This window comes from Spermophilus citellus (genome assembly GCF_964194105.1).
Source record: "Spermophilus citellus genome assembly, chromosome: 4".
NCBI lineage: Eukaryota > Metazoa > Chordata > Mammalia > Rodentia > Sciuridae > Spermophilus > Spermophilus citellus.
In genome coordinates this window covers 21,787,222-21,814,842 of record NC_138185.1, presented here as the reverse complement: position 1 = coordinate 21,814,842, position 27,621 = coordinate 21,787,222, and the positions used below count along the sequence as shown (strand labels likewise).

The window sequence follows — 27,621 nt, the reverse complement described above, 5'->3', positions numbered from 1 at the left end:
AGGCCAGGAAAAACAACAGCCAGAAAGGAAGCTGGCACTCCCCGTCCCTCCACTGCCCACTGTCCCCTCTGCCCCTGAAGATCGCCAAGGAAAGACAGACACTGGCCCTGAGCCTCCCTACTGACTCTCTGGCTCACCAAACTGTTTGTTCCTGAAATGGGATGAACAATCGGCCCCTCAATATCAGAACAGGACTTTGCAGAGGGGAAAACTAGACCGGAGCCTGCCTCCACACTCTCTGGCCATGTCACCCAGGACAGCTGCTTAACAGCCAAAGTCTTGAGTTTGGTCAGCAGTAAAAGGGGTTTGAAATAGTCTCCTCATGAGAAATCAATGACGTAAGGCTTGAATGGTAGCTGGCACATAGGAGGTGGTCAAATAGTTTTTATATTTTATCATTTTTCAACAATTTAGTGCATTTCAAAGATGTGTTTATTTAGCAGTTTCATGAACTTGGTTGACCCATCTTTAAATTGTTTTTAAGAATTATGTAGCCAGGTATGGAGCTACATAATCCCAGCTCCTTGGGAGGCTGAGACAGGAGGATTCAAGTTTGAGGCCAGCCTGGGTAGCTTAGTGAGACTCTGTCTTAAAATAAAATCTGAGAAAATGGGCTGGGGATGTAGCTCAAAAGTAGAGAGAGCTGGGAAAGGTGGCACACACCTGTAACCCAGAGGCTCAGGAGGCTGAGGCAGGAAGATCGAAAGTTTGAGGCCAGCCTCAGCAACTTAGCAAGACCCAGTCTCTAAAAGGTGCTGGGGGGGCTGGGGATGTGGCTCAAGCGGTAGCGCGCTCGCCTTGCATGCGTGCGGCCCGGGTTCGATCCTCACCACCACATACCAACAAAGTTGTTGTGTCCGCCGAGAACTAAAAAATAAATATTAAAAAATTCTCTCTCTCTCTCCTCTCTCACTCTCTCTTTAAAAAAAAAAAATAAATAAAAAAATAAAAGGTGCTGGGGATTTGGCTCAGTGGTTAAGTATCCCTGGGTTCAATCCTGGTTACAAAAAAAAAAAAAAAAAAGAATAGAGAGAGCCACCCTGGGGCCAATCCCTTATACTACAAAAAAAAAAAAAAAAAAAAAGGAATGTTAACAAAAACAAAACAGCTGGGGCTGGGGATGTGGCTCAAGCGGTAGCGCACTCGCCTGGCGTGCGTGCGACCCAGGTTCGATCCTCAGCACCACATACCAACAAAGATGTTGTGTCCGCCAAGAACTAAAAAAAAATAAATATTAAAAATTCTCTCTCTCTCTCTCTCTCTCCCCTCTCTCACTCTCTCTTTAAAAAAAAAAAAAAAAAAAAAACAGCTACACAGAGCTGTCGAATGACTACATGTTCAAGGTGACATGATACAAAGATTTTTTTTTGGAAAATTTTTGTAGTTACAACCACAGATGAACAAAATACCTTTATTTAATGTATTTATTTTTGTGTGGCGCTAAGGATCAAACTCAGTGCCTCACATATGCTAGGCAAGTGCTCTGCCACTGAGCTACAGCCCCAGCCCCAATACAAAGATTTTGGATGCTTTACCAAGATGACTGTTTTGCATTGTTTATCCACCTTGACCAAACTCTAGGGTTTTGGCTGGACATGTTCAGCCCCAAGGCTTCTGGCTATAGTCCCCGTTCTGGCTCTCGGGTCCTCCAGGAAGCCTCTGTCCTGATCACTGCTCCATCCACGTTCATCAGCACTGGGGCAGGAGGGGTGGGACACACAGATGGAGGTCCCAGACCCTGCCTAGACATACACATCTGTGTCCCAGGATCAGCACAGGGTCTGGCTCATGCCAAGTGGCTAATAAATGCTTGATGGAGGAACAAACAAATCCCAGGCTCCAACAAGCAGAAAGAGAGGGAGACAAGGAATGAATGACTGAATGTACACTAGGAGCGGCACCTGCCCTGGGAGGTCCCCACCCTCAAGGATGCTATGTCAATAAAGCCCACTCCAGGTAGCTGCAGGAGTCTAACAGGGACAAAAAGCCCATAATCTACCAATGGGACCAAAGCATCTGTGTGACGTCAACGGGCACAAAGAGCATTGCTGCTCACATGCAAGGGTCGTATGGCCTGGGTGTGTGTGTCCCTCCCCTCAGTGGTCATACACAGACACTTTTTTTTCTTTTTTGGTGTGGTACTAGAGAAGAAACTTAGAGCTTTGCACATGCCAAGCAAAGTGCTTTACCACTGAGCTACATCCCCAGGCCAATGTGAGCCCTCCCCCCAAAAGCTTGGCAGGTTCTTTTAACCTCCTTCTGAGTCTCGGAAAGGAAAGGTCATTTGCCCAAGGTCACAGAGTTAGGAATCTACCAAACCAATATAGGAAATTGAACTCAGGTGGGTCAATTCTAAAGTCTTGCTCTCAATCTGGTCTTGATATGGGGGAAAGCTTGAAGACATATTGCATTACTAGCCACAATAAAGTTTTAGCAGGGGATGGCAGTGTCCGCCTGTGATCCCAGCATCTGGGGAGGCTGAGGCAGGAGGCTCACAGTTCAAAGCCAGCCTCAGCAATTTAGCAAGCGTCTATGCAACTCAGAGAGAGACCCTGTCTCTAAATAAAATATTTAAAAATGGCTGAAGGATGTAGCCCAGTGGTTAAGCGCCCCTGGGTTTAATCCCCAGTACCAAAAAAAAAAGGTTTTTTTTGGGGGGGTACCGGGGATTGGACTGAGGGGCGCAAAACCCTAAGCCACTTTTGGTTTGTTTTTTGGTGCTGGGGATTGAATCCAGGGCCTTGTGCATGCAAGGCAAGCACTCTACCAACTGAGCTAAATCCCCAGCCCCAAAACAAAAAGTTTTAAAAATAAGCCCCAACAGTGGACTCACTGTGTCAGGGAGTCAGGGCTTGAAGGGCCCCACGTGCCTGTCTCATCTGATCTCAGCTTCCCCCAGCGAAGGGAGGCTGAGATAGCACAGGCAGCAGCCGGAAACCAGGGCAAATCCCCAAAGCACAAACAAACGCGCTCAGCCATGAGGTCACTGTTTACAGTGCCAGGGCCTGGCTCCTGCCAAACGCTATCGACAGCCTCCTGTCCCCAGCTCCCTGGAGCATCAGCTTCAGAATGTCCCTGTCACACTGATCTGCAGGAAGAGGGACAGGAACTCTTGCCAAGGAGCCCTCCCTGGCCAGGCAGCATTCTGGGCTGTTGGTGACTCCTCCCCAGAACTCCAGGAGGATGGGAGTGCTACCCCTACTTTACAGTCTACACAGGTCACCCAAAGAATAAACCCAAAGCCAGAACAAATATCTGTGTCTAAGGAAGGGATATGTTACTGATGAGTCCTGGGCCCTCCTACAGGAACCTCAGTCTGAGTGATAATTTGGATCCTGGAGTCCTTGGACCTGACACTCTTTCATCAGGTCCAAGATCTTTAGAAAGTGGTCTGGGAATCAGCATTGTGAACAAGCCCTGCAGATGATCCTCATCCACCCTGGTCTGCCCATCACCCCCACCTGCCGCCCACCCCAGCCACCAGTCCCATTAGTACCTGGTCAGTTCTCCTGCTCAATAACAAAACCACAAGCCACCCGTGCTCAGGGGCTGGGTGAACACTGCACTGTGTCAGACCTTGTGCTCAGCACTCTGCACTTGAACTATTTCATTTAATATTCACAGAGGTCTCTGCAGGGAGGAACTAGTCTTCTCTATTTTACACATGGGGAAACAGGCTCAGAGATGTAAGGAAGTGCCAGAGGAAGGCTCTGCCCTCCTGTTGCTGGGCAGTGAGGCCACTCAGGTTCTGTAGGTCCTGTCAACTGCATGATCCAGCAGCGTGAGAGAAGCTGGAGGTGGGGTAGGAGACACCAAGCCTGAGGTTTCATTCATGACGCCCTCCCCAACAATCCACCGGCCCAGTAAAAGCACTAGAACCCCAAACCTGAGGATTCAGCTAGTCTAAGCCCTTATTAACACATGGGGAGGCTGGGACAGAGTTCTCTGGTAGAGCTCTTGCCTAGCATGTCCCAAGGCCCTGGGTTCGATATCTAGCACCACAAAAACAAGATAAGGGGAGGCTGAGGCATCTCAAGTGGTGGGATCAGTCAGGGCCCGGTCCAAGGACCTGACTGAGCAAGTCAGGAGAGTCCCCAGGGATACCCTGCTAGGGCTCCACTTGGGCCCATCAAGCCCTCTTAGGCGATGGCAGGGAAGTCAACATTCTGAGGACTTCCAAAATTGCCCCGGGACATCCCCTGCACACTGGCGTGTGTGTGGGGGGGATGGCGGCCAGAGGCGGCCAACTCAGGCGAGGCCAGCCGAGGGATGAGCTCAGCCCTGCAGCTGCAAGGGTGGATCGAGGAGGGGAGGGGGCAAGGTCGACGCTGATTGGCTAGTTCAAATCCCAACTGAAGGGGGCTCCGCTGTGCCCCGCCTCCTGGGAGCCTCCCCCTCACACCCACCCGCTCCCGCGGCCCCGCCCCCCAGGCGCCCGTGCCGCCCCCGCAGCCCCGCCGGCCCTCCACCCCTTCCTCTCCTTCTAGGTTCCTTCCAGAAATCCTGGACGCCCTGCGTCCAAACGTGGCCTCGCAGCCCGGCTGAGCTTCCCCAGCTCGCTCCCCACCACCCACTCTTCACCCCGCTCCGGAACTAGGCGCGTTTTATTTTTGAAAGGGGGGGCGGGTGGGAAGCCGGTGTCCCCCTGTGTTGCCCGGGCTGGCCAGGACCTCTGGGCTCAGGTGATCCTCCACAGCCGCCGAGGCAGGCAGTGTGGAATGGGACTATTTGTGTAGCCACCAAGCCCAGGAGCTGCCCCCCAGGGTAGAGGTGCCAAAAGCCGCTGGTGTGAGATCAGTTTCCTCCTGTCCCACTGAGCTGGCAGCCTCTGTTGACACTCGCTGGCCCTGCAGACCTCTGAAATCACTTCTTGCTGTCCTTCAGTATTGTTTTCTTTGATATTCCACTCGTGGGGCTCGAATTTGCCAGTGCCTTCTAGCATTAAGGGTGTAAGGGGGAGGTTCTCTCTGGGTATGTGTGTGGCTAATCCCCAACCTACCAGCTCCCTGGGCCCTTTCAGGAGCCCTCTCCATGGAGTGCTGCTCCCTCACCTTCCCTGGGACATACCCACTTTTCCCTAGGACTCCTCAGACTGTGCCAGTTGACTCCATCCCCAGCTCCTTCATCATCCCCCTGATCATACTGGGCTGAGTTCAGAGAGCAAGACCCCCAAGGAGTTCCCCACCCCTAGATCAGGGCTTACACAGGCAAGGGTGGGCTTCTTTCTCTCCAGGGGGCCCCACCTGTGTGCTCCTCTCCTCCCCACTCTCCCCCATGCCTCCCCTCCTTTCTCAGGTGGAGAGCAGCAACCAGACATTGAGGCTTGGGAGGCACATGGGCCTGAGCTCTGCCACCTACACACAGAGGAGGCCTGTGACCTTGGACAGGAACTTCCTTTCTATGGAGCCTTTGATGCCTCATTCAGAAAATGGAAATAATAACAGCTAACATTTTTTGGGTTTTTATGGTCATTTTGTCTACATTACCTAATTTAATTCTCATAGGACTCTGTGAGAGAGAAGCTATTCTTTTTTTTTTTTTTGAACCTAAGAACTAAGGAGTTTGTTTATTTGGGTAACCTGGGGGGCCCTGAACCTAGAAGAAGGTGTTGGGCCTCTTAGTGGTGAAGCGTGGCTTATGCTGGCAATGCAGGACCCGAGAGAGAAGCTATTCTTACACCCATTTTACAGTTAGGAAACTGAAATGCAGGTGACTTGTTCAAAATCAAAAAATCCAGACATACTGGATCCAAGATCTGAACAAGTGCTGCCCAACTCCAGGTCTGATTAGCACTCCAGGTCCATGGAACCAAGGAGGGACTATTCAGAGCCCCAAACCAGGTCTGTAACTGATGCTCAATAAACAGCTATTTGTAGAATTCATGTTATTATATCACTTTGGGGTGCCCCTGGCAGAAGGCCTGTTGGTTCACTAGGGGTGACCACTTTGCAGATAGGAAAACAGACTGAGGGTATTGCATAGCCAAGGACACACAGGAGTGAGTCACAGGGCTGACCTAGACCCCACTAGGGCTCATGGCCCGAACCCCATCAAGGGCACCTGTGAGGGTCAGGGGAAGCCCCAGGGCTGACCTTGACATCCTGCTCCAGGCCTCGGATGAGCTCCCCGTCCACCTGGCCAGTCTGGGCGGCACGAAGGCTGCGGCGCTCAGCTTTGCGCAACCTGTACTGCAGGATGCGGCAGGTCTTGCTGGCCTGGTCCAGCTGCTGCCGCAGCTCCTGTAGCTGGTACACATCTTCCTCCATGTAGACGTCCCGCATCTCCAGCATCTCCGCCCGCAGCTCCTCAATCTCATCCTGCAAGAGGAAGGAGCGATCAGAACCTTGGGCTCCAGGGCCATGGCCAGGGTGTTGGGCCATTGGCTACTCCCAGTGCTGAACCACCACCACATGGAGGCCTGGGAGTGGCCAGCTGAATCACAGACCCCAAAGACAGCCACAGCTGAACTCCCAGAATCTGTGACTGTGTTACCTTACATGGCAAAAAGGACTTTGCAGATGTGATCAAGTTAAGAATCTGGAGAGAGGGAGCTTATCCTGGATTGTTTTGGGGGCCACTCTTATCACAGAGTCCTTTTCAGAGGGAGGCAGGTGGTAAAGGTGATGCAAGCCTGGGAGGAGAGGTTGCAGGGTGCACTTTTCAGAGGAAAGAGGGGGCCGTGAGCCGAGGAATGCAAGCAGCCCCTAGAAGCTGCCAAAGGCAAGTAAAAATATTCTCCCCTAGAGCCTCCTGGGGACCCAGCCCTCTATCACCTTGATTTTCAGACTTCTGACCTCCAGAATTAGAAGATAATCTTCCAATCAAAGTGGCTTCTTGGAGGATAATCCACTGTGATGTCCGTATCTTAAATATACCTCAAAGGCCACGTGTTAAAGGCTTGTCACCAGCCTGCAGCTCTACTGGAAGGTGGTGGAACCTTTAGGACATGGGACCTAATGAAAGGATATTATTAGATCATTGGGGCTTTCTCCCCACCCCCTTTCTACTTCTTGGCTACAGCCAAAGGTGAGCAGTCTTCTTTGCTATGTACTCCCTGCCATGATGGGCCTCACCAAGGCCCAAAGTGATGGAGCCAAGCAACCTTTGAAACATCTGAAACTGTGAACCAAAATAAGCCTTTCCTCTTTTTAAGTTGATTATCTCAGGTATTTTGTCACAACAACAGAAAGCTAACGCAGTTACTAAATTGTGGTGATTTGATATAGCAGCAACAGAAAACTAATACACTGGGAAACACCAACCAACACAGTGCCAACTCTGTGTGAGGCCCTGTAGTGAGCACAGGGGCAGGGAGGGATGGTAGTGACCAGTTCCTTCAGGATCTTCTGCCCCAAGTCCCATTAGGAAAACACACAGTAAACAAAAATATTTTAAAATTCATATACTGTTAAGTGCCATGGAAGCAAAACAAAATTAAAAACATAGCAATGTGGGTAATATAATAGAGTGGTTGGTGAAGGTGATACATGGTCAGGGAGGTCATCTTTAAAAGGACATTAAGCTGAGGCAAGAAGGGAAGACACACAAGAGTGCCAGGGAGAGACTATTCCAGGCAGAGGGAACAGTGTATGCAAAGGCTCAGAGGCAGGAAAGAACTCAGTGCCTTCAAGACACAGCAAGAAACGCAGGGCAGCTACGGGGTAATTTAAGACGGGGTAACAGACGCGGATCAGCCTTAATAGGTCCCTCAGGGGCCGAGAGAAGAGTCTGGGTTTGAGTTTTAAGTGGAAGGGATTGAGAGGTGACCTCACTTCCTCAGGGCAGCTCCTGCCACCTCTGTCACCAGCTCCTAGCTGTCCCTCACTTCTCCTTTGTAATCATTGGCACATCCGCTGTACTCTGTGGAACAGTTTGCGACCCAGCGACTGTGATACCCCACCTGCAGTATCCCCACGCCCAGCGCGCAGCTCAGCTCAGCATCCCACAGGCTCCTGACCAACACACCACATGAACACACCAGTGCAGGTCCAGGTGTGGAGAACAGGACAGGTGAACAATGTGAAATGCTGAGTGAGGCGGTGCGCAGGGACCCGGCAGCAGAGGTGTGTGACTAGTCTGTCCCGTGCGTGACACAGGTGAAAACCGAGTCACACAGGGGATAATGACATCTGCTTTTAGTGTGAATGACTCCCTAAATAACACTGCACATTAAACAGAGAAATGGAGTCATAAGGGATCCGACTCACCAGAGAAGGCCCCCGAGGCTGGTGCTGATGGAAGCAGGGGGCAGCGGGGTGGAGGGGTCCCAGGATGAGAAGGGACACTCCAGAGAGAGGACCAATTTGGAGAGCTGGGGGCCCCAGCCCTCAGAGCCCCCCTTCCCCAAAGAACACAGAAGGAAGGGCCTGGGATGTGGGGCCTCAGCTCACTGGAGCCCAGGGGAGGAGCAAGCACAGGGGACCAAGGCAGCCTGTGCCATGGGGCGGCTCCCTATGGGGAGCGGAGAACAGCCTGGGGTTTAATTCCAGGAGAGTTGGTGGGGATCCTCCAAGCGGCTCTTAGAGGTCTCCACGCCCATCATCTGATACCCGGGGACTGTTTCTCAGCGGTTCTGAACCCCAGAGAGGATGGCAGTGGGGACAGGTAACATCTGCATCCCCACAGATGCTGGCTCACTCTGCTGTCCCCTAGGGGCTCAATCCCCACTTGCCACCAGGGCCTCTGTTCTGGGCGTGTGTTCAGCAGCACCCGCTAAAGTGGATGCCCTCCCCTCACCAGGGCACCCCGCGCCAAAGCACTCAGACTCACCACCCACCACTGCACCAAGCGGACGGGACAGAAGTGGGAAAGGAGGAAGTGGGACAGTCAAAGATCACACCAGTGAGAGAAAAGAGGAAGTCAGGGGTCCCGGGCCCATTCAATTGGCGGAGTAAGGAAGAGCAAAGGGACCTGCACTCAGGAAGTGCGAGCAGACGCTGCTAAATCCAGACTAAGCTCAGCCTCTTGGGCCAGAATTCAAATCCTCGATGTGCCACTCCTAGCACCTCACTTATCCATCTTGTAATGGGGAGCATGTGGGGGCCTGAGTGGACACTCAAGTTTGGATTGAGACAAGGAGCAGTAACCTGTCATCTCGTGACGCTGGGCTATATTACCAGGTATATAGCATTTAGATCGTGGAAGGTGACATCTTTCCGCATAGGCCCATACCCAGAACACTGTAGTCATTTTTGAGACCCGCATATTTAACTTTTAAGTAACTGTTTTTGCTCTAAAAGTAAAACAATCATAGAAACACAAAAATACACAAAACACAAACCATGCATACTTCCTCCACCTGGCCTTGAACCACAGTGGCTCTCAAAAGTGTGGTGCCTGACTCAGCATTGGCACCACGGGGAACCGGTTAGGAATTCTCCCTGGCAACCCAGGCCTGCTGAAGAAGAAACACTAGCAATTCCATGTTCCTTCCAGTCTTTTTTCCCTAAAAGGGCAAGAGTCCCACCTCTCCACACAAGTCCCCGCCCAGAGCCTGACCCAGGATAGGTCTCAGTAAGCCGAAGGGCTCTCCACTGCAGAAGTGAAGGCAACATTCTTCCTCCATGAGCAGCTGCCTCCCCGCCCGCCCGGCACTGTTTCTGACTGTGCAGGCCATTGCACTCCTGCCAGCTTCGTCTCTTCCCCCAGGGGACCAAGCCTCTCAGGGACTTGTCCCAGCTGCAGGCAGAATGCTGGTCAGCCCCTCCTGGCGGAGCCCCGCGTGAGAGGGTGGCTTCACAAAGGCTGGCCTGTGGGTAGTGGCTGGTGACGACAGGACACAGGCAGGGACTCTGAGCTTCCAGGACCTGAGGTGGGGGCTGGGAAAGGGGCTGCTGGGCACTGTGGGGGCTCCCAGAGGGTAGGACCCTCTGGGAGAGACTGAAGAGGCTGGTTCCACACTGAGGCCGGGAATCTTCTGGGCCGTCACTCCTGCAGCTTCACCCCAGGGAAGCTCTCCAGTGACAAGTCCAACCAAGGAGTGCCTGTGGGGAAGGCAGTGGGGGGCTCAGACTTCCCAGCCACTCCCCAGACAGCCCAGGGGCCTGCAGAGCCCCACCCCTCCCAGACGCCCTCTGCAACAGGAGTGGGAAGGGCCAGACCCCCCAGGACTCAGCAGGCCTTGTGGCTACACCAGGTTGTTGGAGTCTCCCTGCTCCCTACATGGGGGGACCACAAAGCTCATCCTCCACTGCAGACACAATAGGTCACATCACCTGGCAGTGCCATCTCAGAGCTTTGAGAGCCCAGTTCTCAGTCCCAGAGTCCAAAGGCTGACTTGAAGGAAAGAGCCCAGGAACGGCCTGCCAGCCTCCCTTGGTCCAGCTCTGGTACAAGCTGCCTTTGTCCCCGTGAGGGCTAGCCTTGAAGATACCCTCACCATCTAACCCAGACTGCCACCAGAGAGCAGAAGAGGAGGACGGGGACAGAGACCAGGCACCCACACTGCAGCCAGGGCAGTCAGCACTTCCCTTTCTCGAGGTCTCTTTGGCCCTGAGGAGCAGGCAAGAGCTGCTTATTGGAGGAAGTCGGAAAAAAAGCGGTGTTTTCTGTCTCCTCCACTTTTCTCCTCGCTTCTGCATCTGGACCCCGAGCCAACTCCAGGTCCCCTGCCTACTGTCTCATTCCTGCCCCCAGCACCCACATATACCATGAGTAAAAACATGGCAATCGCCTCCCAGGAGGCTCAAAACACCAGGCCCAGCCCAGGTGCCACAGGCATGACTGATAGTTTAATCCTCTCACCAACCCTGTGAGGTGGCTGCTGAAAATGTTTCCATTTTGCAGTTAACGAAACTGAAGCTCAGAAATTTCCCAGAGCTGCTTAAGCAAGGGAGGAGCAGAGCTGGAATCCACAAAGGCCGGTGACCCTGGGCCTATGCATGGTAACTGTGTCTTCTTCCAGGTCACTCGGGCTACTACCCATGCTAGAACGGCCTTCACCAGGCTCACTCCTAACTATCTCATCCTTCCAGAACATTCCCTCCTCCCCTAATCTGATTCAGAACCCACACTCTTAACTCCCTGGTCCTTTGTGCCAACAACTCTGGGTTGTATTTGTCTATTTTCAAGTCTTTATCTTTCCCGGAAGCTGGAGGAAGGGCTGGGCTGGATCTGATTCATGTCTGGCCCCCAGCAGCGCCCAGGGCAGCAGATGGGCAGGTGAATAAGTAAGTCTTAGTAAATCTTCCTGACCCCAGCTTCAGGCCAGCTACAAAGGGACAGGGGAAGCCTGGGCAGATCCAGAGCTGATCTCAGACCCCCACGCCACCCAAGGAGAGGGGTTAAGTCCGTCTGCCCAGGGAACCCCCTGCTCCCCATTCACTCCCTGCCCACAAAGTGTCTTTCCACCCAGCCCTGGTGACCCATGAGGGCAGCCTATAGGAAGCAGCCTCTCAGAGGCAGAACTGGTTCCCAGGAGTCCTAGGGGACTGGCCAGGAAGAGTCTCTTGGTCCAGGCTGGGCCAGAGGGCCCAATATGAGCTCACGCTGCTGCTAATAATAGGAGACCACAGTTTACAAAGACATTCCATCTGGATCATCTCATGGGTCCTTGCAGAAAACCTCGGGTCCGGTGAGCCAGAGCTCATCCCTCTTCTACAGATCAAGAGCCACAGAGAAGCAGCGAAGAGAACTCCAAGCAGGACACAGACCTCTGCCTTCAGCATCCCTCCTCTGTATCACAATTCAGGGAGCCCATGAAGTTGAAAAATCCTATCTTTGATTTCAATAATCTCTAACTAAAAATCAAAATTTTCTTCTATTCTGAACTCCCTGAACGCATCAGGGTTGTGTTAGCAGCACCTGTGACTTTGCCACCCAAAAGAGACCACATAAGTTTTCATAGCCTGTAACGGTTGTTGCAGAAATGTCAAAATATTGCTTATGCTCATCAGTAACTTTCTTTAAAATATTTTTTTTCAGTTGTAGATGGACACAATATGTTTATTTATTTAATATTATTTTTTAATGTGGTGCTGGGGATGGAACCTAGTGCCTCACACGTGCAAGGCAAGCACTCTACCACTGAGCCACAATCCCAGCCCCATCAGTAACTTTATTAACTCAGGAGCTTGGTGACAGGCCTGTGAACTACTATAATTCCAAAGTTATCAATACATTCTGTTTACTTTGATTTTTTTTTTTTTTTTTTTTTGTGGTGCTGGGGATCAAACCCAGGGCCTTGTACATGCAGGGCAAGCCTTCTACCAACTGAGCTATATCCCCAGCCCCTCCTTTGCATTTTAGAAGATTATCCTGAGGCTTATTCTTAGCAGGGAACTTAAAGGGGCCCATAACTTGAAATAAGGAGAAGCCTCTGTTTCCTCACCTGTGGGATACGGGTCACGGTCCCAGGTCCTTCCCGCCACCATCAAGGCATATATGGGGGAAGCAGGGCTCTACTTTCAAACCACATTTTAAATGTTCTAAGGATTCCTTTCTGCAAAAAATCTACACAGATACAAGATGATGAATCTTTGTCTAATGAAGATGGCGGGGCAGTTTAGATTCAGTGTTCTCGGGAATCTTCCCACGTGACCATATGTGCATGAGCACAACGCAGACTGGGCTATGGGAGAGGGCAGTGACCAACACTAGCCCCTCTGCAGAAACACAGCAAGTGGCAATGGATGATGCAAACCCAGCAACAGTCCACAGCTGGCCCTGAGGGGACAGGGAGAAAACCAAGAAGACACGAGGTTCCTGAAGGCAGGAGGCTGGCTCTTACCAGCAACCAAGAAGAGACTGCAGGAGTGGAGTCCCCAGCTACCCCCACCCAGAGTCAGCTCCCTGCACTGAGGGATCTCTACATTCTGGACTGTTGGGACAGAAAACAGGTAAGTGTTCTCAGGGTGTAGGTGGAGGAAGGGAATGACCTCAAAGAAAATTTGGGAGGGCCATGGGACTATTGTTTCATTTTGAGGTACTAGGGGTAGAAACCAGGGCTCTGCCACTGCTGAGCTACACTGCCAGCCCTGTTTTGGAACTGGGGACTGAACCCAGAGGTGCTTTTCCACTGAGCCACATCCCCAGTCCTTTTTGAGACAGGGTCTCACTAAATTGCCGAGGCTGGCCTCAAATCTGGGATCCTCCTGCCTCAGCCTCCTGAACTGCTAGGATTGGAGGTGTGTGCCACAGTACCTGACTGAGTTCTATATCTTAGCTGGGGTGATGATTACAAACTGGGTTGTCAAAATTCATTTTACCATATGTAAATTACACCTTAATACATTACCTGACTGAAAACGAAAAGCAAAAGAAAGCAACACCTCCACCCATGCTGGTGGACTCATCACCACACTCAAAATGAAACCCAGATGCACAGGCCCCAGCCCCCCCCCCCCCACCTCTCTGGTTCATCTCCCCAGCTCTACCTCACACTCGCCACACTCCAGCCACTGGGGGCCACACCTGGCCTGTCCCACCTGCCCTTGCCTTGCCCTCAGGGCTGCCCCCCTTTCCTGCCAGAGGTGCCCACTGCAAGGCCACCTCTGGAGACCTTCCAGACCCATGAGCCCATCTGTCTGGCTTAACCCTTTCTTTCTCTCACAGTCAGTATCACAGGCCTGGGTGGGCCTGGAATGTCCCTTCCAGGGCTGGGACGAGTGGCCAGAACCATGGCAGGAGACAAATGGCCCAGAGCCAGGGTGGCAGACGGACAGGCAGCCTGGGCCTTGGCCTGAGGGAGAACTGTGGTAGCCGGTGGTGTGTTGGAAATGAGTGTTTGGGATACTCATTTACTTTTCTGTTTGCTCATGGAAGGTCGGTCAGCCTCTAGGCTGCGAGGGTCAGGAAAGCGGAACCCAGGCCGGTGCCTGGGACACGCAGGGCAGCTCAATAAATGGCCGCCGAGACATAAAGGGGCCTCAGAGTGCTAGCTGACTACCCCATCGCACCTCTGAGAGAACTCCTTCCGGTTGGGCTGCTATGTGAATCCATTCCTTTGACTCTGTGAGGCTAATGTCCACGGTGGCTTCAGACGCCAGGCCATTGACACCCAGGCCCCAGCGCTGCCGGATTCCAGACCTTACCCAGATCTGTCACCTCATCCCCGGTCCCAGGCAGACGTAGGCAGGACGACAGAGCCCCGACTCTGCAGGATGGCAGCCATGCCATGGAGAACAGGAGCCCCTGCTCGGCCTGCCTCTTCCCACATGCAGCCTGGCCACCATGGTCCCTCCCTCTGACCAAGGCCAGGCTGCCTGTCCATCTGTCTCCCTGGCTCTGGGATACTTGTTTCCTGCTCTGGTCCTCGCCACTCACTCCAGCCCCAGAAGGGCTGACCAGCAGGGTGGGCCAGCAGTGGCCACAGGGGCACATGCCAACCCCACCCAAGGGGCCAAGGCTGCCATCTGCTATCCCTTCTGCCAGTCCCCAGGGGTCTGTCAAGGTTCCAGATGAGATCATCACACTTGAATCCAAAGGAGGGGACGGCAAAAGCCTCCATGGCCCTTTCAGTTCATATGCACTCCGCACAGCAGCAGGCGGAGGGGAACCCAAAGACCCCATCCCTCACAGAGGGACACTGAGGCCTAGAGATGGACAGGAGACCATCCCATGGTTCTCTAGGAGGCGCAGAGTTGAAGGGGGAGGGACTCTCAGCTCCCGTCTCCCAGCCCAGAGTACAATGCAACTTACCCTCCTTGGGTGAAAGCAGGGCTCTTGTTTGGGGGAGTCAGGGTCAAAGGTCCTGGAGGAGGGTCAGCCAGACAGCACTGTGCCACCCCATGTCCCTGCAGGCTGCCTGGTCCTGGAGACTTCCAGGATCCCACTTCTCTTGTGAGCAATAAAGAGGGAAGTACCCGGCTCAGTTCTGTCCTGGTATCCTGAGCAGTCCCAATGGGTAGGGACCTGGGGTCAGAGAGACCACACATGTTGCCCAAGGTCACACACTAAGTGGCACAGCCAGCATCCAGTTTGAGCTCTCATAAGCTAAACTAGAGGGTCTCTATAATGGGGTGACAGAAATACAGGCTGACATTTTCAAGGACTTGGTGTGTGCCTAACACCAGGCAGAGAGACTGGACATCTCTTTCTCAGTGATGAGCCTTTCAAAGCAGGCACTGTTCCGATCTCCTGCCCCTTCATAGAGGAGCAATGAGGGCCGCATAGCCAGTCAGGAACCAGCCTCCCAGACCTGTGCACAGAGCTGTGTGCGTGTGCGTATGGTGTGCGCGTGCATGTTGGTGGTGGGAGAGCCCTGGAGACTGCTGACCTGCACACAGGCAGAACGGGCAGCCCCTGCTGCCTCTGACAGCGTCCCTCCGGTCCTTTCCTTGTGAACAGGAAGGAAGTCAGCTTTGGATCTGGATATGTGGGAAACATCCCCCAAATTGCCTCTGGGCTTAACCAAGAGAGAGCAGGGAGCTGAGGTCTTGGGAGATGGAAAGGAGGCTCCAAGTCAAGAGAGTGGCTCAGGATCACACAGCCTGACCTCCGGCACCCTGGAGCATTTCACACCCGCATCTCAGCTCCTGCCAAGCCCCTGTCTGGTATTCCAAAATGTGCACCACAAGATCCTCATCCTTGTGTCACTTAAATGCTGTGTGACCTCTGGCAAGCATGCAACCTCTCTGGAGATAAGTATCCAGGATGGTCCCTGATCCATGCAGAGAAGGGGGGAGGGGCTGATGGGAAACCTGTAATTACCTGATTAGTAATCTAATCGCTGTCTGGTGAATTCCCCAAAGGAGCCTCCAAGAAGCTCCAAGGTGTGTCTGACACAGGGGCCTGGCCTGGAGCAACCCTGAGGAGAAGCTGCCAGACTCACAGGGGGAGGGGAAAGCCGGAGAAAGAGCAGGGAACTGCAAGGGCAAAGGAGGGAAGAGCCCAGGGACAGGGTCGGGGGTGTGTCCCACAACAGCCTGGAACGTGGGTGGAGCAGGGCTGGAAGGTGTGACCACACAGGGGTCTGGGGCTAGGGAGGAGCAGGCAGAGAGAGGCTGATGCAATCAACCAGGGCCCAGAGAGCCAAGCAGGCAGGCCCAGCGCAGCTGGGAACCCAGACTTTCCCAAGAGCCCTCGCTTCTCTTTATGGCCCTGGCAATGGGAGACGATTCACCTCCATTTAACAGTGAGGACCCCAAGGCCGACCTCCATCAGCAGAGGGCCCAATAGGTTCTGTGTCTGAGGCTCTGACTTTCGAGGGAAAGAGTGTCTGGGGTGCTCAACAGCTCAGCTTCACACACCCCTCCCAGACTAGAACTGAAGAGGCACACCCAGAGCCAGGCAGGCCCCTGCCACCAAGGACCCAAGCTCCATGGGAGACCACTGCCAAGTGAAGACGAAGGGTTAAGGCTGAGCCTGTAGGAGTCACAGTGACGAGGGCTGACACCGACATACATGCTTTCTCCTGTTTAATCCTCACAGCACCTTGCAGGGCAAGTACCATCCATACCCTGTTTTACAGATGAGGAGACTGAGGCTCAGAAAGGAATAGGTTAGAGCTGGGCGTGGTGGTGCACGTGGTGGGATTATGCCTGTGATCCCAGTGGCTTGGGGGGCTGAGGCAGGGGGATTGTGAGTTCAAAGCCAGCCTCAGCAACTTAGCGAGGCCCTAAGCAACTCAGTGAGCCCCTGTCTCTAAATAAAATACAAAATAGGGCTGAGGATGTGGCTCAGTGGTCGAGTGCCCCTGAGATCAATCCCCGGTAACCCTCCCCCTGACCGCTAAAGAAAAAAAAGAAAGGGACGGGTCAGAAAGGAAAAGGCAGAGGCAGGATCCAAGCACAAGTCTTTGGGGTCCAGATGGCAATGCTCTTAAATCCCCCAGGCTCTGGAGAAGGGAGGGCTGTCCTGCCTCCTCGCCTGCCTCAGGGCGGCCAGCGGATGCAGAGTGGTGCTGATCTGGAGGCCTCCGGCGCACCTGGGGCAGCCAGCCTGTCCAGAACACTTCATGGTCTCAGGCTCTTTCCCCAGCCCAGCTCCAAGTTCCTCCCAGTAGCAAAGCAGAGTGAATGTGACCACAGGTAAGGTCACACACAGGAGGATGGGGTACTGTCTGTAGATCAGGCCCTTGCGCTGGAATTCACCATGCCCCTCCCCGGGTCTCCTCTGCCCCAGAGGCTGTACAGGATGGTGCTGGGCGACACATACCTGACCACTAATCCTCCCAAACGCCAGCGGGAAAGGGTCAAAATTCCCATTGTACAGATAGGAAGACGGAGGCTTGATGAGGGACCTGGCACAGGGAGATTTTGCACAGGGAGGAGGCAGCAAAGTGAGATTTGGCCCCAGACCTGATCCCAAAGATGGAGTTTGTCCATGAGATTGATTCTGAGTCTTTCTTCCCTCCCTCTCCAGGCCCCTGAGACAGGCCAGGCCTTGTGCCCCGTGCTTCAGACCTGTGGGGGAAGCAGCCCAGCCTTGCCACAGGACCCCCCTCTTAGCAAGGTGTCGACAGTGCCCAGCTGGGTCCACTCCCCTTCCCAGACTCTGCCCCATCGCCAGGCCCTCCAGCTCTTCTTGCAGGCCTGCAGCCCAGCCCCAGAGCCGGCCACTGCCTTTCATTCCCTCACACACACCTCTATCTATTGAGCCCCTCCAATGCGCCAGGCACAGTTCCAGGCACTGTTCCTCAAGCACAGAGGCCGTCACTCAAAGGCTGACTCCCCAGCTGCCATGCCGCCTCCGGGAAACCTGCCAGCCCCTCCCGAGAGCCTGCGTCTCCCCGGGCTCCTCCACCGTCTCCAGCCCAGAACTGGGCACACTTTACAAATGGGGACGGCGTGGCCCTCTGTAGCCCCCAGCAAATGAGAAGCAAGGAGGAAAGATGGGCCAGCAGGAAATTCCGAAGAGATTAGAAGGGAGTCACCCGGGGGCAGTGTTCCTCCTGCAGCCTGCAACTGTCAGCCCCACGGGGCCCAGGTCCAAGGGCCTGGCCTCAGAGGCCTGGGTGCAACTTCTGACCCGGAGATCCGAAGGCCCTACCCACCACCTCCCTGCCCGGCTAAGCTCCTTGGACCTCACATCCAGAAAGTTACAGAGCCAAGGCCAAGGCCCTGACCCTGGCCGTGCCCTCACTGTTCCCATCTGCCCTGTGGAAGGAAGCCTTGCGGAGGAGCTGAACACAGGAGGAGTTTGTACACACTAGCTCCAGGGAAACGCTGACCAGGATTTCCTGTTTCTGTGTGGGAGTGACACACACATGTCACTGTGTCTGTGTCTGGGTACACTTTTTTGGCAAATGCTGCATCCCCGACATTTGCATGATTTGCGCTTGTGTCTGTGCCTGTGGGTACAGGATCTCATGTCACATCTATGTGAATGTTTATATCTCAGTGTGGATCCTCTCGAGCCTGCCCGAGGGATGCTTCTGGAAGGGAATGGCTTCAGTGTGTCACAGGATGTGTCTGTGAGGTCAGTGTGAGTGACTTTGGTCTCTGAGATTGAGCTATAATGTTTGTACATAAATCTGTGTGGACAACAATAGATGTGGCCGGGGGTGGTGGCACATGCCTGTAATCCCAGCAGCTCTGGAGGCTAAGACAGGAGGATCTAGAGCTCAAAGCCAGCCTCAGCAACCCAGCGAGGCCCTGTCTCTAAAAAAATACAAAAAAGGGCAGAGGATGTGGCTCAGTGGTTAGTTAAGTGCCCCTGGGTTCAAAAAATAAAAGTTGGGGGAGAGAGGATGTGCCTGGACACAGGCCCAGCCCCTCCACAAGGAAAGCTGGCAGTCCTGGAGTTCAGAAGTCCCCCCAGGGCACATTAGCCTCTGCTCACATTTTCCATCTGGTAGGGGCTGTCCCCTCCCTGCTGACAGGCAAGTGCTGAGAATTCTTAAAGCCCCAGGTCTCAGAGCAGCCTCCTCCAGGCTACCTTTCAGGCTGGGACTCCAGGTAGGGACCAGCTGGGCTTTGTTGACCAAGGTGACCATTCCTCTCCTCTCCCTACTGACAGACTGGAGCCCTCCCCCTATCCAGGAGCTGAGAAGAGCTACATACAGTGACCTGCTGTGTGGACTGGCACCACCCAGGAGGCACTCAGAAAACATGTGCTGATGGATGGATGGGCGATGGATGCCTGCAGGAGAGCATTAGGGAAGGCCACGGTGGGTCAGGCACTAGTGTTACTGAGCACCTCACCTTCACCTTACAGCATGCCTGTCCTCCACTTTAGAGAAGGATCGGTCCCACACACAGGGACACCCGTGTCCAACACCCCCATGTGCAGGCTCCGGGTCCCTAGCCTGTTTTGTCCACCACTTCCCCTATACGCTTAGCCTAGAGCCTGGCCTGTGACAGGCAGGATTCCCCTCAGTCCAGGCTCACCATAGCAACAAATGCTCAGCTCTGGTCACACTGCAGGAAGAACAGGACCCCTAGCTGGGAGCAGTCAGGAACTCTTGTCATCCCAGAGGCTGAGGCAGGAGGATGGCAAGTTCAAAGTCAGCCTGGGCAACTTAGTGAGACCCCTTCTCAAAATTTAAAAAGAAATAATAAAAAGGGCTGGAGATGTGGCTGAGTGGTAAAGTGTCACTGAGTTCAAAATACAAAATAAAGATGGAGAGAGCAGGAGGAGGAAGGAGAGGAGGACTTCTTCTTCAAGAAGGAGATGGAAAAGAAAAGAAAGAACAGGACCCCGGGTTGGACCAACAGGTGTTGGAGTCACGGCTGCAAGACCTGGAGCCTGCACTGATCCATCTGTATAAGGGCAACTGGGGTCAGTGAGGTGCTTCCTGAGCAAACACCTAGACTGGGGATTCTTCAAACACTCAGTTACAGCCTCCAAGGAGGCCTGGGTCCCCAGAGCCCACAGAGCAGCAGGGAATGCATCCTACCTTCCCGCCCTCCCTGGAGTAGCTCCTGCTCTATTGACATTCTAAAGCTAAGGAAATCCACCCTCCAGTCTTCTTCCAGTTCTTCTAGAAGGCACACATGGACATCCTCTCTGCTCATTGGCTAACAATAATAACAGTTCCCCATACATTGTGGGATTTCACTTTCTGTAAAATGTTTTCTAGTCTATTCATACCTCCAGGATTGATGAAAACAATCCTTTGAGGTTGCCCTGGCCGGCTCCAGAGTCTTCATCATACAGATGAGAAAAAAGCAGCTTGGAGAGGCCAAGTGACCTTCCCATGGCCAAACAGAAAATAGTAAAACCAGGTTTCCAAGCCAGGTCTTCCGGCTCAAGCTCTCTGATTCTTCCATCCACACCCAGTGGGTTCCTAGCCTGTCCTCGCCACATGGGACATGGTAACTGTTAGTGGTCATGGGTGACCTCAGACCACTGGGGCTTTGAAGGTCAAACATAGTTGACGTGTCTATTCTGCAGTGACAGTTCCATCTCTGGATTCTGGAACTTTGGCAGTTAATAACCTTCTAATCTTCCGTAGCTAGAAGGGACTCAAGGTCAAGCAGCTCAACTGTAGCCACCACATAAATCTCCCCAGGAACGTTCCTCAGGAAATCACAACCACCAACGTTTTGGACCACTTGCAAGCCGCTTTCCACAAACTCTATCTATATCCAAGCATGTGAGGTCATCTAGCCTCTTTTTGAATAATTCAAGGGACAGCAAGCTTAGGACCTCCTCTGTAGAAAGTCCTTCTAGCTTTTCTTAGGGAGAGAGTTATCCCATTAACGCTTCCCTGGATGGGTCCCCGGACAGGTTCTCCCTAAATGGGAAATCCAGGAGATCTACAGTCATCTGATAGCCCTTCCCCCTGCTGACAGTCCCCAGTGTCCCCTCAGCAGCTGGGAGGTGAAACTGAACCGGGCCACCTGCTGGACTCAGGGGCACTCCCCTCAACCTGAACAGTCAGTCTGCAACAGACACACTGGGGTCTGAGTCTTTTCCCTCATTATCTAGGCTGCACCTCAGTAGCAAAGCGACCCAAAGAGGTAAGAAAAACATCAGTCTAGCCTGTTCCCACTCCCAGCCCTGGCTGCCCTGAGACCTGGCTCTGGGACCTGCAGCCAGTCCCTCCCCTGCTCTGGCCACAGTTTACCCATCTGCAGAATGAAAACACCCACCATCACCACAACAAAACACCCTGTCATAAGTCCTACATTTACGGCCACATGCACGGTGTCCAGGGTCCCCCTGCCTCCGAGAGGCTGGTAGCTGAGGTTAACAAACCTCAGAGAAGTGACGCGCGGTCCCACCGCAGCACACAGCAAGAATCGGCACTGTCAGGTATCACTCACCGCTCTCTCCAATCCTCCTCAAACTCAACAAGCTTTTACCCACCTATCCTTAGCCTAGAATGTTCTTACGACAGCTCCTCAGTCTACTGGTTCCATGTCATCCTTCAGGTCTTGGCCTCCCTGAGCCCCAGCCCCCACCCTCACGTGCTCCTGGCACCCTTACACTTTCCACACATTCCCGTGACCCACAATGTGCTTTAGAGTATGACTACTATTGTACCGGGTCTCCCCAAGGTTCCTGGAAAGCAGACACTTCGGCCTGTTCACAGTGGTATCCCCACCCTCCATCTGTGTTAGTACACAGGCCGAAGACCCTGGTTAGCTGGTGAATGAATGAATGAATGAAAGGCTGGAGAAAGCCCAGCCTGCTCCAGGTGGGGAGGAGGATCTATGCTGCACCCACAGAATCCACAAAAGACCCAGAGAAGTACACATGGAAACCTGTCCAAAATCGCTTGGGAATAGACATGATCTCAGCTACTGCCACGTGAGATTTACTATACACCAGGCTCTCTAATGGTGTTTGCACACATTATCTCATTTAATCTTTTAAGAGTGAAATGTGGGACTGGGGTCCTGGCTTAGTGGTAGTGCACTTGCCTAGCATACGTGAGGTACTGGGTTCAACTCTCAGCACCACATACAAATAAATAAAAAAGGTCCATCAACAACTAAAAAATATTTTTTAAAAAGAGCAAAAGGTTGGGCTGGGGATGTGGCTCAAGCGGTAGCATGCTCGCCTGGCATGCGTGCAGCCCGGGTTCGATCCTCAGCACCACATACAAAGATGCTGTGTCCGCCGAGAACTAAAAAATAAATATTAAAAATTATCCTATTTTTACATATTAAAAAAAACTGAATTCCAGAGACATTAAATAACTTCCAAGATCACAGTCAGGAAGCTATAGACCCCAGACCCAACAGCGCCTGAGGCTTGTGCATGAAGCCTGAAACTCAGTTTTAATTTCTAAATTAAAACTCAGGTGGAAACTAAGGTGCAGGCCTGTCCCAAGCACTGCCATGTCCCCAGCTGGGCCTGGGTGGACAGGAGCAGGTTCATGAGACTAGAAGCAAAGCACTGTGAGCCCTCCTCCTCTGCAAATGAGCAGTGGGGGGTGAGGGGCTCAGGATCCAGCTTTGGGGCAGGCAGTGTGGAAAGCAGCCCAAAGCCTCCAGAGGACAAGCGCAAAAGGTCCTCTTTCGGCCTGTCATTGTAGTCTCCCTCCTCCTCCTCCCTCCACTTGCCTGCTCCTTCCCCCTGGCTTCAGCACACAATAAGGCCTGAAGGAACCCCTGATTGTCACTGGGGTCTTTGGGAAGACCCACCCTCCCATTTAACAGTTAAATGGGAAGGGCTGGGCACTGAAGGGCTAGGTCGTCCTGCCTCAGGCAGACCCTGTCCTATTCCACAAGAGTTCACCAAACACTACCTCACAAGTCCTGAGGAAAACGGGGAGCAAGAGACACAGCTGGGCAAGACCCCAACACTCTAATGAGTGAGAAACCCCTTTAGAAGAACCACGAGGCAAAGTTAAGTGCCACAGGACAGACATAACTCAGCAGAGTGCTGTTAACTCCGTGGCTCTTGGCCAGGGATACTCTGGGTGCTGTGCCAGGCCATCAACAGACAAGTGCAAGCAACATTTCAGTCTCTTCCAAACCCATGCCCAGTCTGTAAAGCCCATGACGAGTCCGGCCTCCCAGGCCAAGGTCAACACCCCAGAGCCAGGCTGCTCCTTGAGCAGCCATGGAACTAGGCGACAGGCAGATGGAGCCTGGCCTGCATCCAGGAGGTACTCATGTCCACTGAAAGGGCCAAGGCAAAGCCTGCTCTCCCCAAAAAGCTCTCAGGTCCCCACATGCCCAGAGGGAGAGTCCCTTTCTGGCAGCAGTTTCCCGGCTCCCACTGGGAGTATGGGAAGGATATGGGCAATGGCCATGACTGGCGGGGCCAGGGCCGTTGTATACAAGGCCTGTTGCCAGAAGGCAGAAGACAATATCCCGGGATCTAGGGAGCTGCCTCTGAACCGGTTCTCCCACAATATCATCCTCCCAGGCTGTGGGACCGTTAGACTGGGCGGAAGTGGACTCCAGCCAAGGGGATGTTCCCAGATGTCATGCTTTCAAAGTGGACCCGCCCTAAAAGGCAGGCGGGGACAGGCCTGTGCCTGGGGAAGCCCAGGGTAAAGACTCAGGATTCTGTTCCAGCCTGTCCTTGGCAAGGAATGGCCACAGGTTTCCCCGGAGGCGGAGCACACTAATGGCCCCAGAAAGGAGAGTCAAGGAAGGCCTGCAGGTCTGGGGCAGGTTTTGAGCCGCTGAAAGCAGAGGTCCAGCCCCTCACTGACTACACACCCCACCACAGAGCACCCTTCAGAGCAATTTTCTCGAGGCCCCTGTCCCCAAATCAGGGTCCTTTGATCAGTGTCCTACCCAAGTTTCTCCTCCGAAGGGGGCTTCCCAAATAAAGTGAGAAGAGGGAATGTGAGGGCCCACTAGATCGATCTCAGAGTGGTCCCCAGAGGGTTTGGGCCCCTTTCCCCAGCTTGTTCAGTGGGAAAGAGGCCCGCGGGGCCGTGTCAGCACGCGTAAGGCTGCCTCCCTTTCCCCCTAGGCGCCCCCACCTTGAGATAGTCGTTCTCGGAGCGCAGCTCCTCCAGCTCGCGCACGAAGCCGCCGGGCCCGCAGTCCAGCATCTCCTCGGTGAGGTCAGAGAAGGCGAGCGAGGCACTGAGAGGCAAACGGCTGCTGCCCACCGACGACGCGGCCATCGATGGTTCATCGGGGGAAGCGGGCGGCCGCGGAGGCTGGTGCGCGGACGGCGCGGGCTGAGGCTGCTGACCGGTGCGGGCCCCCGCCGGCCCCCCGGCTGCCGACTCGGCGTCGCTGCTCAGCGCCAGCTCCAGGCCCAGCAGGCGCGCCTCCTCCGACGCGCAGTCGGACACCTCGGAGCTGCTGTCGGTGAGGCTGGGCGGCGGAGGCGGAGGTCGCTGCCCCGCACCCGGGCGCGGGCGGCCCTTGGCGCGGACTCCGGTGCGAACCCCGGCCACACGCGTCCCCGCGCCTCGTGCCCCTGGCGCCACTGCGCGCCCCTTCTTGTCTGGCCGCGCTGAGGACGCGGCACTACAGGCTGCAGCGGCGCCCGGGCCTGGGCCGCGGCGGCCCTTGGCTAACGACCAGCCGGCCACGTCCTTGGGCCGGGCCGGCGACGGCGCGCGGTGGCTCTTCTTCCTCTCCAAGACCGGCGCGGGCGGGGGAACGCAGCCCCGCGCCGGGGGCTCGCCCGCCGGCGCCTCCATCGCGGCCTCACTCGGCCTCAGCGAGCGGCGCGCATGGCCGGGGCCCGCCCGGCCTCGGCGTCCCTGGGGAGAGTCCCGGTGCAGCTCCGGCCGCTCGAGGTGCGGATCCTCTCGGCCCACCACAGCTTGGGGGCTGCGCTCCGGACCCGACCCACGCCGCACAGTCTCTCCACTGCTCTGAGCTTTGAGAGAGCGGCCCGATCGCCTCCAGGCGCCACGGCTCCGGCTCCGGCTCCGCCCGGCGCCCGCCCCCTCGGCCTCGCCGCGCCTCCGGAGCGCGCCGGGGCCTCGGCCGCCCGCACGCCTATCGCTGCCTCGGGCTCCGAGTCCGGCTGCGGCCAGGACTCCGGCTCCGCCCGGCGCGGCCCGCCCCCCGCGCAGCCCCGCCAGCTCCGTGCCCCGCCGCCTCGGCTCGGGGGCGCGCGGCTCCGCGAACAAAAGGCGGACGCGGCGGGAGCGGCGGGGAGGGACGCAGGCTGGAAACGAGGGAGGAATCTGCGAGGCAACAGCGACCCCCTCGAGGGTCAGGCGGACCCGGGCAGCCGCGGCCCCGGCTCCCTCCTCCTCCGCTCTGCCGCCGCCCCCTCCCCTGCGGGCCAAGGGATCGCACCCCGGGGAAGCACCCCGCTGCCCAGTGTCCTGGATCGGGCAGCGTGAGCGGCAGAAGGGGGGATTCCCCGGCCGAGGTCCGCCAGACCTCAGCACACTGGAGCCAGCATCCATGCACACCCGGCGCCTCGCCCCTCGCCTTGTGCTGAGCGTGCGCGAACTCCGCCCCCTTTAACCTTGCCAAACTACACCAACGATCCCACCGTACAGATCCATAAACTGAAGCCTTTGGGGGACTAGCGATCCGCTCACGGTCAACGGCAGAGCCGGGAAGGACTCAAACCTCACGCCTCCAGGACATGCTCGGGCTCCTTCTGCCTCAGTTTTCCTCCTGCTGCCCTAAGGACTGTGCAGCGCTGGTGCACGCCCACTCTGCACACCTTGAGCGCCTGCGGTCCTAGGCATTGTCCCCTCTCCCCTACCTCGGTTTCAGACTCTGTACAGCAAAAATGGAAACGACACGGTTACTGAGTGTCACACCAGTGGATGCTTTAGGAGTAGGTTTTGGCCCCGGTGGGAGCTGGAATGGGCTGGAGACGGGCTGATTCCTCCACCACCCCCCAAAACAAACAAACAAACAAAAAAACAGGAGCAGCTCCGGAAGGCCCAGGAGGCTCTCGTGGTTGTGATTTCTTTCCCTCTGGGACTGTCTCCCGGGCTCCTCTCCGCTTTGTGGATTTTCCCGAGTCCATTACAACTTCCTCACCCCTGCCCGGCGCCTTGCTGCCACTGCCCACCCTAAAGCACCGCAAGGCAGAGCCAGATTAAGTTTGTCTGTTGGCCCAGGGCGGTCCCTCACCCTCAGGGTGGGCTTCCTTGCCCCTAGAAGGCAGAGCTGTGTTAACCCCTCTGCAGCCTCCTCTTCCTCCCGTTATTCCCTCCTCCCATTTTTTTCTCCTCCTTTTCCATGCTTTTCTTTTCTTTCCCCTTTTCTTCCTCCTGCTCCTTTTTCTTCTTCCTCTTCTTCCTCCACCTTTTTCCGTCCCCTGGCACACGACACAGCTAGCACCAACTCCACTTCCATGTCTCTTCCGTGAATACATTCCCCACGAATACACTCCTGGAGAGGCCCCTCTCACCTAAGGCATGACTTCATCCGGACCCAGGTGTGTGAGCGCCCCTGCACCCTCAGACCCTGCGGGTGCCCCTATGGAGAGAGAAGGGCTATTCAACAGGTTCTTGGCAAACACTGCTTCAGGGACATGCCCATCGGCTCCTACACACACACACACACACACACACACACACACACACGTCCCTCCTCCCCAGCGCCCTCTGCTGAGCGTGTGCGGACTCCTTTCCCTTTCACTTTGCAAAGGGAGGCCAAGGATCCCATCCCACTGTACAGATGCATAAACTGAAACCTAGCAGGAACATGTGATCCATTCATGGTAAACAGCAAGCCAGGACACAACCCACACCTCACCCACTCAACCCTGTTAGCACAGGAAAGTCACTGAAGACACTGGTGGGCTTGCCGGTGCCTGGACTCATGGAGCACACAGTATAGAGGGAGATGGACCAAAAATCATAGAGCAAGACTACTAAGCAGTGAAGAGGTAGCCTTGGGCTAGTGACCCAAGGTAGGCCTTCCTACTTCTGGGCCTCAGAGTCCCCACCTGGCCTAGTCTAATGTTCCAGATGACTGAGTTCTTCCAGCTCTGACACCCCTGGTCTTGTAGACTGGTCCTGGTGTGGGACATAGAGATGCTACGGAGCCCTTGGAAATTGTTGCCTTTCTCTCTGCTTCCCTTGCTCCTACATGGAACTTGGAGGTATTAGCTGGTGTGAATCCACACAGGGGACATACCACCATATCAGATCAGGCTCAGCCACCCTGACACACTCTTGGCCACACAGGTGATCCTGAAACTCGAGTGGCCTGCACCTCCCCTCCTGGATAGGATCTGAGTCCTGACTCTATCACTTATCTTTTCTAGGTCCCAACACCCCTGGCTGAGCAAAGAACTGAGGGTCCTTCCTGCACTGAGATTTTTTTTTAGATTTGAGGAGATAAGACTCTGCTGCAGCTCTAGGGGAACACCTCTACCACTCACCCTGAGAATCCAGCCCCAAGTGGGAAGGAATCCCAGGCCTCATGGAGTAGCCACATGAAGGGGCTCCAGCCAGCAACTCCAACTCTGGTCCCCACTGACCACCAGACATATGCGAGCCTGAAGGTACAGATGATCCAGCCCCTCCCTCAGCCCCCACCTTACAGCCACCCCAGCTAACACAGAACCTACCCAAACAGCAAAGCAAGTTTTGTGACACAGCATTGGGAAACTAGAATGCATGACCAAGGTCATACAGCTTGGTCATACAGAAGTGGCAGGACTGGGGTTGATTTGAATGCAGGACTACCCAATTCCAGAGCCTGCTGGATCGCACAATTGGCTGCAAACTGTCCAGCTCAGCATCAGCACCCAGTGTGTGTTATATAAAGAAGGAATGAAGAGGGGCTGAGGTTGTGGCTCAGAGGTGGAGTGCTTGCCTAGCAGGTGAGGCACCACATATATATTTTTTTAAAAGGTTAAACTCTTGGGGCTGGGATTGTGGCTCAG

The 27,621-nt window shown here is 54.7% G+C and overlaps 1 protein-coding gene across 4 annotated transcripts in view; it reads right to left on the bottom strand.

Moving 5' to 3' along the window:
- The window catches only part of MTCL2 (microtubule crosslinking factor 2), a 351,820-nt gene extending 326,629 nt beyond the window's left edge, over nt 1–25,191 (bottom strand). For all 4 annotated transcript variants that reach the window (XR_014021738.1, XM_081292491.1, XM_081292493.1 and 1 more), the window contains exons 1-2: nt 23,774–25,191; nt 6,093–6,317 (exon numbers count right to left, since the gene is read on the bottom strand). Coding sequence is in view for 3 of the 4 variants with exons in the window: in XM_081292491.1 (XP_081148617.1) it covers nt 6,093–6,317; nt 23,774–25,171 (1,623 nt within the window). In the remaining variant the exon portion in view is untranslated. The remainder of the gene's footprint in view (nt 1–6,092; nt 6,318–23,773) is intronic.
- Between the last annotated feature and the right edge of the window lie 2,430 nt (nt 25,192–27,621).